Source organism: Brassica napus, chromosome C9, assembly GCF_020379485.1.
Source record: "Brassica napus cultivar Da-Ae chromosome C9, Da-Ae, whole genome shotgun sequence".
Taxonomy (NCBI): domain Eukaryota; kingdom Viridiplantae; phylum Streptophyta; class Magnoliopsida; order Brassicales; family Brassicaceae; genus Brassica; species Brassica napus.
The window spans coordinates 21196986-21214940 of record NC_063452.1 but is presented as its reverse complement, the minus strand read 5'-3'; the positions used below and the strand labels follow the sequence as shown (position 1 = coordinate 21214940).

The following is a 17955-nucleotide window of genomic DNA, read 5'->3' as shown; positions in this document are numbered from 1 at the left end:
GTTTCATGTTTATGGCCGATTGTGGCCGAGAGATTTGTACGGGCCTGTTTTGGCCGTTTTTATCGTTTATCGGGATTGGCCGTTGGTGGCTTTGAATCCCCTTACCGCTTTACGCGGTTATTTATATGATGAATGTTTTCGTTTTCGAGTTTTCCTGAGTAGGTTTGAAGTAAATATGAGTTGTCGTCTCATATTTAATTCCGATGAGACGTTCAATCTGTTGGTTCGTTCGTGATTTTCGTATAAATTATTTATCTTTACGATTTTCGAGAACATTGAGATACGAACGGAGAGACATGGTTTAGGATCTCATATCTTTTAGATATCATGCCTTGAGATGTTTGAGACCAGAGCGTTGGGTTTAGGGCAAGACCTAGGTTTACTTTCGGTTAAGGTTTATGCGGTGACTAGCCGGCTATCGTTTTTCCTGTTGCAATTTCTTCCTGATTCGCACCAATTTAAAGTCCGCGATATGTTCTCTGCTTATATGACTTGTATGGTACGAATCGAGCATCTTCTCAGAATTAACTGGAAGTGCTAAACCAAAATTTCGGTTTTTTGTTGTAGCGCGCTTTTGTCCTTGTGCTGGACGTTTTTAAAGATCAAAAGAGTGATCGAATTGCGTTTGTTTAGACGGCTGGCGTGTTCGTCGGGGCCAATCGACGAACAGGGTGTAAGGTATGGTGGTCGCATTTGGACAATTTGTTCGTATTATCTTCGAATTTCAACTTTGCGACGTCTCGCAGTTGTTTCGAGGATTATACGTTTGAAGGATGATGATTTTTTTACGATTTTTGGGCCGGATGAGGCTGCAGACAAGAGTCTTAATGTTTCCAGGCGTGTCCTGAAAATTTTTTGTGTCTAACTGAAGCGTAAACGTTTTCCGATAAAAAGGACAACGTATATTGTAGTAAAAGTTTTTGAAGTTTCTTAAAAACTCGATTACAATAATGGCGATTTTTTAAGTGGGAGTATACGAGTATACACACCCACTCCCCCCCCCCCTTTTAGAGAGGGGGATAGCTGAACTCGTCTTTTGACGAGCTGCCTACGTACCCCTTTCGAGGATCAAGCCATCTCGTAGTTCTGTTTCATGCCGCGAGTGTTCTTACTCGGCGGTAGATGTCGCGATGTCCGCCTTGACCTTGTCGATCGTGGCTGGGTCAACGCTATTTTCCGGATGTTCCGGTTGAGTTGTAGCGTGGGCTTCAGACTTGTGTCGAGCTTCGACGTCCGATGCGTTTGCGTTGGTAGACGTTTTTAATTCGTTTTTTCCCGGGGTGCTTTTGGCCGAAGATTGGTCTATCTTCGTGCGCTTGCCGTTTACAGCTGCAGAAGTCGTGATTTGCCTTAACTTGTGCTCTGCGAGGAAGCATAGCCGCGACTGTTTTTGGCACCCCCAGATGGCCGCGACTCCGCTTGGGGTTGGGAATTTGAGACCCAGGTGGAAGGTTGACGGAACTGCCTGCATGGCGTTGAGCCATGGGGTTCCCATGATCACGTTGTAGATAGCGGGATGATCGACCACCGCGAACTCGACGATTTTCGTGATCTCCTTGGCCATGACTGGCAATTGGATCGATCCAAGAGTCATCGATACTTCGCCTGAAAAACCCGTGAGTGGTTTTGGCGTCGGAATTACTTCTCCGAGTTCGATGCTCATCCGTTTGAGAGTGTCGCGGAAGATTACGTTGACCGTGCTTCCCGTGTCGACGAGTACCCTTCCGACTTCTAAGTCTCGTATAACGAGATCTATGACGAGCGGGTCGCAGTGAGGTTGATCGATGCCGCCGGCCTCTTCCTTTGTGAAGGTGATCGAGCAATTTTGGCCATCTCGGGGAGGAGACCATGTAGACCAATTTGCGCTCGACTCCGCCTTCCGTTGGTAAGCCTTGATGGCCGACACAGTGTCGCCGCAGTATTGTGATCCTCCGATGATCATATTGACTCTGCGGCGATTGTTATCGTTCCCTTTGTCGTCTGGCCTCCTGCCGCGTTTATCCCCAGGCTGGTTTTGTTGAGGGGATTTTTCAGCGGACGGATTTCTGTCCGTCTTTGGAGGGCGATCAGAATCGAGGATCAGATCCTTGACGCTAGTTACTTCCGAGAGCTCTCCAGCGAGTAGCTTCGCGGCCAGTCTTGCTCCCAAGACTTTGCAGTTGGTTGTGGAATGTCCTCGGGATTGGTGGAACTCGCAGAAGGTGTTTTCGTCATACCCTTGATTGTGAGTCCATATGTTGCCCGTGGTCCGACCCTGATCCGAGTTGATCGCATAGTTATGCGCCCCCTGGAGATCTTCCCCCTCGTGATGGACGTACTTGCCGTTACGAGAGTTCTTCTTTTTCCCTTTCGGGTCCACGTCTTTCGAGGATGGTCTTACCGCCTTATGTTTTTGCGATAAGACTTTAGTTTCCTCCTCTACTATGATGTAGTCCTGCTTTGTGGAGGGCGTCCTGGATCGTTCGTGGTTTGTCGAGAGTTATCCACTTTCTGAATTTCGACTTGTACCAGAGCGTCTTTCTCAGCGTGTCGATGGCCACTTTGTCGCTTATCCCACTGACCCTTGACATTATCAGCTTGAACCGACTGATAAACTCGCGGAGGGGTTCGTCTTCCCTCTGGGAGAGACTCCTGAGGTCAACATTGAAAGTTTCTCTGTCTATGAATACAGAGTATTGCTTGAGAAATTCCGATGCGAGCTGTCGGAAACTCCCGATGGTGTTACGACGAAGGCGTGCGAACCATTCAAGTGCTGCTCCTTCCAGGTTTTCAACGAACAGGCGGCAGTAGCCGGCATCCTTTTCGCCGTCCTTCAGTCTAGCTCTTCCCATCGCGATGTGGAAAGCCTGAAGGTGCGCTTTTGGATCGGCCGTACCATCGTACTTCGGTACTTTGATTTTTCCCGGATCGGACACCCTCATGTCCGAAATGCGATTGGTAAAAGGGGTCTTCCGAGCTCCTTCCAACAGTCGATCGATTTCGGGGGCAGCACTAGTAGCATGATGGATTTGAGACTTTACGGCCCTCACTTCTGCCGCTGTCTTGGTGATGTAGTCGCGAAGATCGCGGATATCCGATGTCTCGTCAGTAGATTTCCGAGCCTGTTGGCGTTTACTGCGAGTGAGCTCGGTTTGTCTTTCTGCCAGCTCCTCCTGTTCGTTCCAATAGGTGATTTCTTCCTCTTCCGTCATTGGTTTTTCGAACGGGGAGCCTTCCCGAGCAGATCAGCTTCTGGTCCTTCTCGGATGTCTGTCGACGTCCTCGTCGGTGTCGTTGGAAACATCGCTAGGATCCAGGTCAATGTGTTCGGCTTCGTTATCCTCCGAGTCCTTTGCAGGGGGCGGAAGACTTTCAGGGTTCCCCTTTTCAATGGGAGATTTCTCGCTAGGGTTTTGACCGGAAGGTCGTTCCCGCGCGACTCCTGATCTGTCGAGTGGGGTAGCGAAGTCGAGCCTTTTCCCGTGGATTTTGGTGGTTCCGCGGGGGTGGATTTTGGTGGTTCCGCGGGGGCGGATTGCTTGGGTCCTTGCCGCTAAGGTTTCAACCTGTTGGGTCAAGGTATTCACGAGCTTATCCTGTTCTTCCGACCTTTTCTCATATGTGGCGAACATCTTTTTAAACTCCTCGAGCGTCGCGGCGTTGGCTTGTGTGTTGGCCACAGATACGTCCGCTACTGGAGTGTGGAGATCGGTGCCGCTGCCTCCGTTAAGAGGAGTTTGCACGTTATCCGCGTCGTTAATTGACATGTCTGATCGAGAGTGATGTGGCTTTTGCGGGTTAGATTGATCCGTACCCCCCCCCCTCCTTCTAGCGCCAAACCGTGGGAACCGAAATTCGCACTGTCGATTTCCGTTTAAATAAGGAAACTAGGAAAACCCTAATTTCTGCTAATTACCACAAGTAAAGCAATTAGAACACGAGAATAACAACGATAAGAATAAGAAATCAAAAAAGAGAGCAAAGTAGATCTTATTCGAATCTGCGTATGAGCGTTTACAACAAGGTATAAGCCTGGGCTCGAGAGCTGTCGGCGAGATTCCTAGTTCTAGCAACCCTAAGACGGCTAAACCTAATTGAGTCGCAGCTCGAAATAACAAAAACGAAAAATTGCCTAAATTGCTCTAAGTGCTAAGTTTGCTCTGAAAAGTCATCCGCCATGCTCCTCGCCTAGGACTCCTTATATACTAGCTCCAAGGTCGGTTTACGTTTTTACTCTTCTGCCCTTAAGCCGTCATAGCATAAAAATGGTGATATTCCATTTTTCCCGATCTTCCAATTATCTTCAAAACTTCTGTATTTATCCGCGGAAACTGGACATTTATCCTTCCTTGTGGACCAAGCGTAAACCGTGATGCGGTTTACGGGCTTTTGGTTAAGAAATCGTAGGATGGGCCTCGAGTCGTGTTTTAGATCCCTTTGGGCCGTCTTTCGACTCGTCACGTTTACTACGAATTCTTTTTGATAAAGAACGAACTTTCCGCGGTTTCTAATCCGCGAAGATTGATCGATGAATTTGAATAGCGGAAAACATGGACTGAGCTTGCTACGGTCTTCGGGAGATAGCATTCGAAGGTTTGACGAGAATGCATGGATTGATGTCGTATCGATGTTCGGAAGGGTTCAATCGCTACACCGCGACTGAACTTCGGCTCGAGCCCGGTTGCTACGTAGCGACCGAGCGGGACGAACGCTCGGTCGCTACGTAGCGACCGAGCATTGGCTTGAGCTCGGTCGCTATGTAGCGACCGAGCGGGACGAACGCTCGGTCGCTACGTAGCGACCGAGCATTGGCTTGAGCTCGGTCGCTATGTAGCGACCGAGCGGGACGAACGCTCGGTCGCTACGTGGCGGCCGAGCGGGACGAGCCCTTGGTCGCTACGTAGCGACCGAGCGGGACGATTGCTCGGTCGCTACGTAGCGACTGAGCTTGGCCGAGTTTGGTCGCTACGTAGCGACCGAGCTTGGCCGAGTTCGGTCGCTACGTAGCGACCGAGCGGGACGATCGTTCGGTCGCTACGTAGCGACCGAGCGGGACGATCGTTCGGTCGCTACGTAGCGACCGAGCGGGACGATCGTTCGGTCGCTACGTAGCGACCGAGCGGGACGATCGTTCGGTCGCTACGTAGCGACCGAGCGGGACGAGTGCTCGGTCGCTACGTAGCGACCGAGCTTTGGCTCGAACTCGATCGCTACGTAGCGACCGAGCTGGACGAGCGCTCGGTCGCTACGTAGTGACCGAGCTTTGACTCGAGCTCGGTCGCTTCGTAGCGACCGAGATTTGGGTCGGACTTGGTTGCTACGCAGCGACCGGACAGCGTGTATGCGTGGTAATTACGCAACGGTCGAGCTTGGTTAGTTTGGTTTGAATCTTCAAGGATACTTCTTCGTAAAAACTTCGTGTTTGGTTACATTTTACGAAAGTTACATCTTCTTTTTTACTATCTCTTTCGGAAATACGATCTCCGAGGATTTTCGGGTGTCAATTCCATCGTAACCGTTTTTGACCCCAACATTCTACAACACATTCCTTCACGAGACCAAATTTAAACAAATTTCAATTCTCATATTTTACCCATCATCTATCTCAGTGTATAGTTTAACATTATCTGGGAAGCTACTCTTATTATTCAACGTCTACCCTATAGAGTGAGATTTCATAAGTTTATAAAAACGGTTTAGTATCTTATGAAACGTTTATCACATCTCAGTTAGATTTCATAGCATCATTTGAGTTAGTAATTCTTAGATAAATGTTTTTAAAGTACCAATAAAAATTGATAAACAGTCTAATATTTGACGTATAAAACCCAATCATTTGTCATTCTAAAGCTTTTTATTTTATTTACTATCATAATCAAAACAAATCTGTGATCTCTAACAAAAATAACAAGATAAATAGTGGAAGTTACATTTATAACTAAAATTACACTAACATTTTCAAATATTCATTAAAATGTAAGATGTTTATATATTATTCTCTAATTTACACTCCCGCCCGTAGGGCTGGTTAAACCCTAGTAAATTATATAAATGTGTATTAAATAAAATTATCAACAAAAATAATCCAGCGCTTCGAAAACGCGGGTCAAAATCTAGTTAAACATTTAAAAATGGGAAAATTGGATAAATAGGACACTTTGAACTTGGATTTGTCACATTGGGATTTCTAGAAGATATTTTAGGAAAATAGGATTTTAGATCTTGTAAAATACCAAAGTACCCTTAATTTACCAATTATGTTGAATTTAAATTATAAATTATAATAATTTTCATAATAGATTTTAATGTTAAAATTAAAATCTATAAAAATTAAAAAATAAAAAAAAACACTAAATGGGAAAAAGGGAGACGCGGGATGCCGCAAACCTAATTCCCTTTTCTCCTTGTCTTCTCCGTCGTAGAGTCGTCGCTCTCCCATGGCGATTTAGGGTTCAACGGTGAGAAGCTCTGTTCTTCGTCGGTGTTTCATCAGCCCGTGGTCTCTACTCTCGTCTCCGTCACCATCCTTTTCGATCTCACTGAAGACACAACGGCTGCGAATCGTTCTTCCTCTTCGTCGGGTCAAATCGATTTTTGAAGTGTTCTTCCATCAATTTCGCTTCTCAATCTCACAATTCTTCACATAAGGTATTGAATTACATCTATAGATTCTCATATTAAACGAAATCGTAGTGTTCTTCCATTAAAGCTTGATTTTTTAAAAAAACGATTTGGCGTGTTTCTTAAACTAATTTTGTTTCACGGATTGGTTAAACATCTTATACATCATTAGTTGTGTGATGATATTGAAACCTTTACATGTTGAACTAACAATTTTGTCACGGTTTGTAGCTATGTCTGAGGAGCTACCGAAGAGGCTTTTTAAGGAGGGCGAGGAGCCCCGAGTTACTCAGATCAACAACAACTGCAGGATCGACTACATAATCCGAAAGTTCGAAGCGTGGCTACCAAAGGAGTTGGATGTCGTGAAGAAAGACCCGGTTTTTCATCAGAATTTTAAGCTCCATGAGAATGGTCTTGGATACTCTGCCAGGGTGATAGACAGCTTCTTGTGTAGGGAGCTGGTGACTTTCTTACAGCACGAGCTATGGTTTGTCTTTGCGAGGTGACCGCTTCGATTCTCATTGCAAGAGTTTCACGCCGTAACCGGGTTTGAATGTGATACTCATATCTCGCTTGAGGAGTTTGAAGAGTGGAAATATGATGGTGGTTTCTGGAGCAAGGTTTTGAGGAGAAAAGATGGAACAATTACACTCTTCAACCTGTGGACTAGGGACAAGGAAGCTGTAAAGAAGTGGAGGAATGCAGATCGCATACGTCTTATGTACTTGGCGATCATTCTTTGTGTGGTATTGGCGAGAGATGAGAAGGCTAATATCCCCCTGAAGTACATCGCGGTGGTCATGGATCTTGACAGAGTTCGAAGGTATCCTTGGGGAGTTGCTGCTTATGACCTTCTCTGCAAATCAATAGCCAAAAATCGTTCCCAACTGAAGGAAAATACCACTAGCTGTATCTTGGATGGCTTCTCATACGCCTTGCAGATTTGGGCAATGGAAGCGGTACCAAAAATTGGGAAGCTTTGTGGAAAAAAGCTGGATAAGGGTTTCAAGGACGGTCCTAGATGCATAAACTGGATGGGAGCTGCGAAGGTGTCATATGAGGAGATCATTCGCTTGGAGGAGATTATTACACCCAAGGTAATTTTATATATTTATGACGACTCCTTCCGGTTTGAAATGAGTATTTAGTATCTAACTGTATTTCCCTTTCTTGTGTAGGATGACATCTACCCATACATCTCATGGACAGGAAATTATGATGTTGTCAAAGCTCAGGCGTTTCGCAGAGATGATGATGTGGAGGATGATAGAATCAAGGTTCTGATGGAGATGATAAAGAAGGGGCATGATTTTAGTGAGCATGTTTGGGAAACTGAAGAAAATGAAGTGATTTCTTTATCTCTCGATGATGAATCAGCTGTGAATGATGAAGCAAGCGTGAATGTTGAAGCAGCCGAGAGTGATGACGACTTTCAGACTCCGAAAGGATCAAAAAACGTTGGTTCTAGATCAAAGAGGGGTAAAAAGAGGCTTCCCGATCGTGGTATGGAGAAGAGAAAGCATAAGGTTCTCGCAAGTGGCGCAAAGCAAGCTCCTTTTAATGAAGACATGAAGGCTTTTATGACACAGTTGTTTGAGCACAACTTCTCTGGAATGGAACAAAGGATACAGAAACAGATGGCCGAGACATTTGAGCAGATGCGGACAGAGCTTAAACAATCACGTAAGGAAGCCAGCGTTGAAGTTGAGCTTGGAGAGCCTTCACCGACAAAGCCATCGACGAGCCAGGCACCGTTGAGGAGGTCCACACGCGGGGTAAACAAACACTAGTCTTCACCATCCTCTTCAATGTTATTTTGTCTTGTTTAAGTTTGTGGTTTGCGTGTCTGTTTGTTTTATTGACATCTAAGTTATCGGCCTGAATTTTGTTGTACTTTATAAGGTCTCGGTTTGTATGTGTGCTTGGTGTGTAAGTGTCCTTGGTTTGTAAGTGTCTTGTTTGAACTTATGTAATGGTCTGAAACTTTTATGTAAAATAATTATGTAATGATAATGTATTTTGGTGTCTCAATTATTGCTTATTTGTCGTGACATAACAGGATGGTTCCGAGACTACATTCGATGTGAATTATAGTGAAGCAGATGATATGGGTCGCGGGATAGGTACGCAAAGGGTTGAAGGGCTTTCTCAGACGTCGTATGTGCCAGGCTTTGATCCATCTCAGGACAAAAAAGAAGAAGATTGGTGGACTCCAATGACTTCGGTCCGAGGTTCAGTGGATAATCCAGTAAAGAAAGAATAGACAGAGATGAATACAGCTTCACCGCCGTCACAGTGGGAGAAATGGTGCAAAAGAAAGGGTCATGGACTTCAGCTTAGAGATTCACCATTGCCAAAAGATGCTTCTCCGCAGGCGTCACTTTATTATATCTCCGAAGAGTCATGTAAAGGATTCACGGAGTGGGCATTAAAGCCTATACCTTTAACAATTGGTCCTACATGCTTTAATTTGGCTGTAGCTACAAGAGTAGTAAGTGCTGGAAAATGGCTTGGAAACAAGGTAATGAATCTTGTACTAACCTTTAGTGAATTTATCTTCCTAATACTTCGTATATGCTATATTACTTAACTTTCATTGTAAATTTTTAGGAGATGGGTGCGGTTATGTTTATATGGCGTGTGAACACTACATTGAATCGTTGGGCCCCTCGCCGTGTTGCTTTCATGAGTGCTATGTTTTGCCTCCAAGTAGACGCTGCATACAAGAAGTTTTTACCAAACAAAAAAGCCTATCAATTGCCTGATTTCCTTCTTGGGTACGGCAGAGGAGAGCTTCCATCTCATGGGCAGACTGATCTAGTTTGGGGTGTTGATGTTGATCGACTCTACTTTCCTCTGTTTGTAAATGGTAACCATTCAGTTCTTTTTACATCCTAGTATACATTTCTTCGTTTACATATTTTTGTGGACTCGAACGCAGGTAATCACTGGGTTGGTGTCTGTGTAAACATCATTGAAAGAAAAGTGGAAGTCTTTGATTGCGGTCGGGGAAAGAACAGACAGTACGTTGAGAAGTTTGCTGCTATCATTCCTAGGATAGTGAAGTCCGTTGCACCACAAGAAAGACAGAAGCAGCTACTCCTCTCATCATATTCTATCGTGGATGTGCCTATGAAGTTGAGATTGAACAAAAGTTGTTGTGATTGCGGTGCATACGCTCTGAAGCACTTGGAATGCTCGCTGCTTGGTCTTGACGTCAGTTTAATGGATGATGAAATCATTATGGGTTGTAGACAGAAGATTGGAGTGGACTTATGGGAGGCTGCACACGACCCCATCTTTGCTGAGGTTATGACACGATATGTGCCTTCACCATGGGAGAGGTCTGAGGTCTTTGACCTCGAGGATGATTGATTAACTGTGATTTTAGTAGTTTGGTTTGTTAGAATTAGAAAACAACTTTGGCTTTGGTATTTGATTTGAATTAAGAAACAACTCTAGATTTGATTTTGTATAAATTATGAAACAACCCTATAAAGAATTGTGTGCTACAAAATCATAAAACCAGAGGACCCAAACCCTAAACAAACCCTTAACTAAAACCATAACCATAGACATACCCTAACCAAACCCTAAAACCATAATACAATAATGATTTTTAATCATACCCTAAACAAACCCTAAATCCGTAATTCGTAGTCAAACCCTTAACCCTAAAGAAACTCTAAAACCATAACCGTAGACATACTCTAACCAAACCCTTAACTAAAACCAAAGTACAAATTAATCCAACGCCTCAAACACACACCTATTTATTGATTATTTTTGTACATTGGTCACTATCTAAGTACGTCCGTCCACTATGTTTGATAGATGTTTAAACACTAATTTAGAGGGTTCAAAGACAAAGTTCTTGTGGTGTTATCGATAAATTTAGTGACTTTTTTCTGCTCTGCCTTAGCTAGAATACGCGTTATGGGAGTATGAAACGACGTAGTTTTGGTTATTTTTTTGACCTAATCTCTTTTCTTCCTCATTCTTCCTCGACAGAGAGATTGCAGCGGCGAAAAGTTGGAGATCGACTCCCTCATGTCTTCAGTAAATTCTTCATCCACTACAAGAGATCACCTCGCGAAACAACGGGGAATTCCCACAAGATGCAATTGCGGTGAGGCAGTGAATCGTTTCACTTCAAAAACAATTCAAAATCCGGGAAGATTATTTCATTGTTGTCCTTTGGGATCTCAGAAGGTTAGTCGTGTTATCATATAACTGTCTCCTTGTTGTCCGATGAGAGTAGAATTAGTCAATCTAATTGTGTATTGGATGTTACTGATGAAGGACAAAACCCACTTGTTAAAATGGACTGACAAGTCAGTTGTTGAGGAGATTGAAGACTTCCAAGACCTGTTTGACGTGTTACTCGTTGACAATTCCGAGTTTCAGAAATCAGTGAGAGCTGGTGAAGCCATGATGACACGCCATGAGAGTAGAATTCAAGAGATGGAAGATGCAATGTGCCATTGCGAAGAGAAGACCTCGGAATGCATTAGGGAACTAAGGAGCATAAAAGCTTTGTTTGTGTGTTGTTTGGTGATGGTCTTCTTGTACCATATCTATGCATGATGTTCAACAAAGGCAGCGACTTCGCGCACAACTACTTTTATGTGCTTCCTCAACTTGTTGTTTCTTTTTTCAAAGAAGTTAAGACCATGTTTCTTGTTATTTCGAGGTGATCATCATCTACTGAAACGAATTATTTTGCAAATACTTTGGTTGTTACTAGAATAAATCGATTTGTCTCTATAGTTTAGCAAATACCAAATTGTCAAATAGGTTCTTAAACAGAAGATCAAATAGTTTCAAAAGCAATAAGAAAAAAAACAGAGACAGATGCAGACACATAACAAACTAGATGGGTAAATCGCATGTTCCTCTCTTGTGTCCTTCAGTTCCACAACGGCTGCACTTATGCTTTTTATTCTTCCTTGATCCTTGAGAAGATGCGATCTTGTCTTCTACTGATTCATACCTTCTCTTTACTGGTCGACCAGCACTCTTTCTTGTCTTTGGTGGTAAAACCTTTGCAAGTTTAACCTCAGCAGGGACATTCCATTCAGACTCTAGAACTGCTATTGGATTAATGGAATCTGCATAGGCGGTTCTCCACGCTGCAGTGCTGTATAAGGCGTCAGTGAATCTGTGCACTTCCATACCTGTCAATCTCAAAAAAAACTTGATCAATATGAAGTCTATATGATGAAAATCCCGAAAATAAATAATTCTCAAGTATTCATGTGTTTATACTTCCATACCTCGTGAATAAATTGCAGGAATGGCGTGTCGGCAAGGAATTTTTCCTATATCATACTTACCACATGTGCATGTTCTTCTTTCCAAATCAACATGACAATCATATATGTCTCCTTTTACAACCGATCTGAAGTTGTCAACCTTGTAAACCTGGAATCCTTTTGCCTTCACAATTCTCCTATCAATCTTTCTCTCCACCTTAGCGGTTAAAGGATCTAGATGCTTTGAGCTTAACAAGCGACGCTCATAGAACCATCGAGTCAACAGTTCTCTTATACTATCAAGCAAAGGAATAACCGGATATTCTCTAGGTATTCTAAGAACTGAATTTATAGACTCTGCAGGGTTCGTGGTCCTAATGTCATACCTGGAACCAGGGAAGAGAGAACGAGCTCATTTGCGCACATCAGCCTCCCGTAGATATCTTCCAAGCTCAGGACTCATATCAAAAATTTTGGTGATACGTTCTTGAAATTCAGTGTACCTATATGCCCGTGAAGCCTTTTCCACCAACGCAGTCAATCCTTTTGTCTTGAAAAATGAGACCACATTGGTCAATAAGTGATGAATGCAAATTCCATGTGCTGATCGAGGGTAGACAGTCCCAATAGCTTTAGAAATAGACGCATTTCTATCTGAGACAAAAGCTAGATCTTGACAATCAGCAATAACCACTTTCAACTGTCTGAAGAACCACCCCCATGAATCGTCATTCTCTGAATCAACAACCCCAAATGCAATCGGATACAAATTAGAGTTACCATCTACAGCAGTAGCAACAAGAAGTGTCCCTTTGTATTTATTTTTCAGAAAAGTTCCGTCAACGACAATCACCCTTCGCATTGCATTGTAGAATCCTCTAACTGATTGCCCAAATGACATAAATAGATACATGAATCTTCCCTTCTCATTAGTTTCGTAGTGAGTATGCGTACCAGGATTTGCTTCTTTAATCATATGCAAATATGCTGGTATTTTAGAGTAACTGCGATCTGGTATACCTCTAGCAGCTGCAATAGCAAACTCACGAGCTTCCCAAGCGTGCCAATAAGTAATCTCACAACTATGCTCCATTCTCATAAATTGAATGATGTCATTCGGTTTTGGGCCATCGTTTGCATCATCAAATCGATGTTGTATCAGAGTCCCAATTGTTCTTGCCGATGCTGTTTTTCCGAATTTCCTTTTCTTTGAAGGAGCACATGAATGTCTTCCATCACATTGGTTGATCATGAAATATGTAGACCCATCTATTCCTTCTGCACGCACAGTCCAGTTGCACAATGCATCCTTACATCGAATATACCACCATTTTCTCGTGGATTTGATAACAGTGTAATCGAAATTATTCTTCATCGCCAAAATTTCCATTGTTGCCTTCAGAACCCCTTTACTTGTGAAAATTTGATCCTTCTTCACGAAGTCTCCTCTCCAAGCTCGACCATCCTTATCACTGTCTCCATTGTTTTGACAAAGTTCAATGTTTTCACTCCTTAAAGCACCGCAACCATCCGCAGCGACATGATTCGTTCTTTTAACAAAAGACTCCTTTGACGGCTTGACAAACTCTGCTCGATTTATCTCAGGAACTTCTTCATCCTCAACATTACTTGAATCATAAGGCTCCTTATTCAAATCGATATTGACTCGTTCCTTTTGATTTACACCAGAAACAGAGAACATCACACACAAGGTAGTAGACGATTCCCTCTTTGCATAGCCCACAAAATTAGATGCTTGCCGATCATTGGTGATAATAATTGGAGGATTCCTTTTTTGATTCAACAACGAATAACTGAACTCGGCATTAATGGCATTATGGTCCACCCCATAATCCTCACACACCATTATCTTGAGCTGCTTCAACGTAGTAGTAGTTGCTAATGTTACCATTCGACCACGCCTTTCTTTTTCTACCACGAAACTCCAGTCATCACCGCGACTACACATCTATTCACCCGATTTGACATAGATTAGAACCATGTTGTATTGATAGAGAAAAGAGAGATGATTATGTCGATGAAGAAGAGAGAAACACAAAGAACGACGACAAAAGATCGTGGGAGAAGGAGAAAAACGTGGGAGGAAATATTCTTGGAGATATTTAGGGAAGATTTAGTTTAGATTTAGGAAACATCTTTAACCGATTATGGAAGTTTCCATATTTTTCGGATTTTCTGTAGAATGTATAACCTATGTAAGTCAGAACACAGTAGAGTAGATGTGAAACATATTCTTCCCTAGGCGCCACATAAGGTAAAAGACAGACCATATCATGGCTCCAAATATAGATAGGGTATATCAACGCATTGTGGCTATATGTCGTTATCAAGCTAAAGGTATAAGAAAGACATATTTCTTGATTATAACATAACGTAACCTAGCTTTGGTTAGAATATATAAGAAAAGATAGGTTACGTTGTATACCAAAGATATATCTATGTATAAACATTAGTAGCTGATTTCTAGACTAAGTAGATGACCAGAATGAGTATTGTAACTGTAGCTAGAAGATGAAATAAAATATGATTCATTTTAAAAAAAAAAACAATTTAAACATATATATTGTCATACTTATGTTTCCAATAGTTTTGATATTTTTTAACATTTTTAAAATTCAATTTACTATTTTTTCCATAAAAAAAAGATAAAATATGTCCAGAATTGCCCAAAATATCAGAAATGTTATTGTGACAAATAAAAGTTCAAAGTGTCCAATTTTTCCAATTTTTCTTTTAAAAATTGTCGAAAAAGCCCATAAACTAAAACAAATTGCCCAAGGGCCTTCGAATTTTGTAAAGCTAGCCCTGCTGCGTATGTAGCATTTGTTCTTTTTTTCTTTTTTCTTTGTTCAAAGCATTTCTTCTTTTAAACACGATCATAAACCGAATAAACACTTTATCAAGAGAAATTCAAAACAAGAGGGCAACATGCACTCATCTCTTAATTTCCCTAATGCTCAAAATCACACGAAATTACCAAAACACTTACAAACCAATGAAAATGTAACAAAGTAGTAAATAACACACCGATGTACAACAAAACAGCACAACCTCAGGCTCTCTAGTAATCAAGCATCAGGTGCTCGTCTGTTTTGTTTATCAATGCACAATGTAACTGGTATAATACAACAATCGCAATTGGGAAACCTACTAACCACTTTGCAGTGCCGAAAAAGGTCATATCTGTGAATACAAGACGAGCTATGAAGAGTCTAAAGAGAAAAGCCACAAGAAAAGCAGAAACAAACACTTCTCCATTCGTCAATTTTGAATGCGAATCTTTGTGGAACCCTAAGGGCAAGAAGAATCCCGCATCCGAGGCTATGTCTAGCTCCTTGTTAACCTCCTTAATAATATCCATGGCAAGAGAGATACTCGAGCTGCACAAACAAGTCAGAGAAACCGATGAGTACACATGCATGCACAGATGCACTATTAGACAACAAATATTTTAATGATAATACTCCCCTCCGATTTTTAATACTCAACCTTCAGAGGAAACTTTCTGTTCCAAACTAAATGATGTTTTTAATTTTCAATGTAATTTTTTAACAGATATGTTATAACCAATGGTATTATATACAATTTATTTTGTTATTGGTTAAACTGAAATTAGGTGAATAACTAATGATATTTTTGTTTAGAAAAAATAAAAATTAAATGTTTGTTTAATCTTAATCTGTATGTTTAATTCTAAAACGTCATCTATTAAAAAACGGCGAAAAATATAAGCTTAGAAATTTGATAGGTACCTAGTAGATGATGTCTAGTTACTAGGATTGATTTGAGTTTAGTACTTTGTAACATTAATTTTTTTTACTATTCCATTCATATTTTCACACAAATTAAAAATAGATAAATGTTCAGTTTTGATTTTATTTAATTATAAATTTTTTATAAATTTTTTTATTTTCTTAATTTAACTAATTAGGGTAAAAGAGTTAAACTAATGTAAAACCTGAATTAAAATTATAAAGTAACACTTACTTTGTAAAAAAAATTAATCTATAATGATACTTAGTTTGAAACGGGGGGAAAAATATATATTCTTTTGAGTTCCTTAGGGAGATATATATTATTAGATTACATACATACGATCTTCATGTGATTGTGAATATAACTTTCATCATAGATTAAACTCATAAGAGTTTTCTTATAAAACTGAAATGTACCACTCGTCTACTCCCTAAACAAATATAGTCAAGACGGCTAAAGTGTATGATAATGAGTCGATAGACACACATTCCCTTATATATATTACTCTTCGTACAATATAATTTTTGAAGTGGAATTCTTAACATTAAAAATTAGAAAAAACATTGTTTTGAGTAAATTAGAGAAGGTATAATGCTATATAATCAAGTAATTAATCCATAAATTTTTGATTAATCAATAATAATCATATTAGAGGTATTGACTAAAGTGTCAAATGAATATTAGAATAATTGAATAATAAAATAGCAAATAAGTGAATTTATTTATTTTACTTTTAAATGTGTACATATATTTTTTTAAGAGAATTGATAAATATGAATGATTAATAATAGCATAATCCCCTTTTGGATACAAGAAATTATAAAACGTGATATACTGATTATTATGAAGCTTTTCATAAACTATAATAGAATAATAAATCATTATAGAGTTGCGCAAAAGATTGATTTTAAGAGCAATCAATTAGTCAATGAAAAAGCTGATAAGCATTATAACTGATGATTCATTGTGTCGGTTTTCCAGCAAAGAAACGATGGTTAATTATAGATTAGTTGTATACCTTTGTGTTTCCCACGCCAAACTGGGCTCCAGTTTTGAAATAGTCATCACCGACGTTTCCCATCTTTGAACCCTAAAAGGATCGTATTTGTATTTCGTGTATCTTTTTCTCAGCTCCATGAATCGATCTCCAAACTCTCCCTCGAAGTTTCTCACGTCGTTCTTGCTCACGTTAAAGAAGATAGGAATTACCAAGAGTTTGTTGTTCTTTACTCGTTCCTTCATTTTAACAAGCTCGTCCAAGCACCATTCTGTCTCTGGATAACACGGTGAGAAGATAACGAGCGCGATTGTTGACTCCTCGATGCAGGTAAATAGACGGTCTAGGTCTCTTCCCCACCAGTCGTCTCTGTCCATGAAAATGTTGAGTATCCCTAGATCGGTCAAGCCCGACACGAGATGTTTGATGAAATCATCAGGCAACTCGGTTGCGCCTGAATTGACAAACACTTGAGGTGGTCGTGGTCGTGCTGGATCCACCATTGAGCGTTGGTCAAGGAAATGAGACGATGTTAATTGTGTTTTGGAATTGCTTCTGAATTAAACGGAAAACAAAACTAATAAATATAGTACACGAAGACTTTGGGAACTTATGTGCACCTGAAAATAATACATCAAATATATTTTTTTTCGATTATAATTCCTTTTTGTAATTTCCAGCTCATTAGCAATAAAATATCATAAATGTTGGTATACCGTGAAACCAATCACTGCTGGCAGGGTCTACACTCCACGTCTTTAAGTGATTTCTGTGTAATGAGCCAGTTGTTATCAAATTAATACTAACAGAATGGTACTTAATTTCTGTGTTTTATTTTTAAAATTGTTTTCATTTTATACCATATATTAAAAGTGCATTAATTTTTATTATATATAAATTTTTTTGTGAATAACATTATTTGACAAATTTAAACTATATTAATTTATTTGTTCCTGGTTAAAAAAAAAGTAATTTAATTGTTCCAAAAAACTATAGTAATTTAAACTCAATTATATTTTGGAAATTTAAAATACATCAAAAAATATCTTCTAAAAAAAGGAAAATTTGAACCTATAACCAAAAAAAAAAACTATATTTCACCAACTAATAATTTGACTCCCTCTCTTCTCCTTCTTCCTATTTCTCTCTACCCTTTTATTATGAAACTAATGTTTTTCGAATTGACCTAAAAAAAATTTCAAAACATTTATCCTTTTGACTGAAAAGAGGATTCCAAAAAAATATCTAAATGCAAAAAAGAAAAAAAAAATCGTCTCTGATTCTTTGCGTTTACGTTTGTTATAGTGTCATTAATTATAACAA

At 40.4% G+C, this 17955-nt stretch overlaps 2 protein-coding genes and 1 pseudogene across 2 annotated transcripts; 1 reads left to right on the top strand and 2 right to left on the bottom strand.

Annotated features, from left to right (window-relative positions):
* The first annotated feature begins 7105 nt into the window (after positions 1-7105).
* Positions 7106-13914, top strand: LOC125592430. The gene is made up of 2 exons (XM_048767571.1): positions 7106-7700; positions 7782-13914. The coding sequence occupies exons 1-2, from the start codon at positions 7323-7325 to the stop codon at positions 8391-8393; spliced, it is 990 nt and encodes a 329-aa protein (XP_048623528.1). The 5' UTR covers positions 7106-7322; the 3' UTR covers positions 8394-13914.
* On the bottom strand, positions 11476-13827 carry LOC106349597. The gene is made up of 3 exons (XM_013789586.2): positions 12362-13827; positions 11940-12244; positions 11476-11780 (listed from the first exon to the last, which is right to left on the bottom strand). Exons 1-3 carry the CDS (start codon positions 13825-13827, stop codon positions 11476-11478), a joined length of 2076 nt encoding a protein of 691 aa, XP_013645040.2.
* Positions 13915-14842: 928 nt separating the features above from the next.
* On the bottom strand, positions 14843-17241 carry LOC106352239 (annotated as a pseudogene).
* Between the last annotated feature and the right edge of the window lie 714 nt (positions 17242-17955).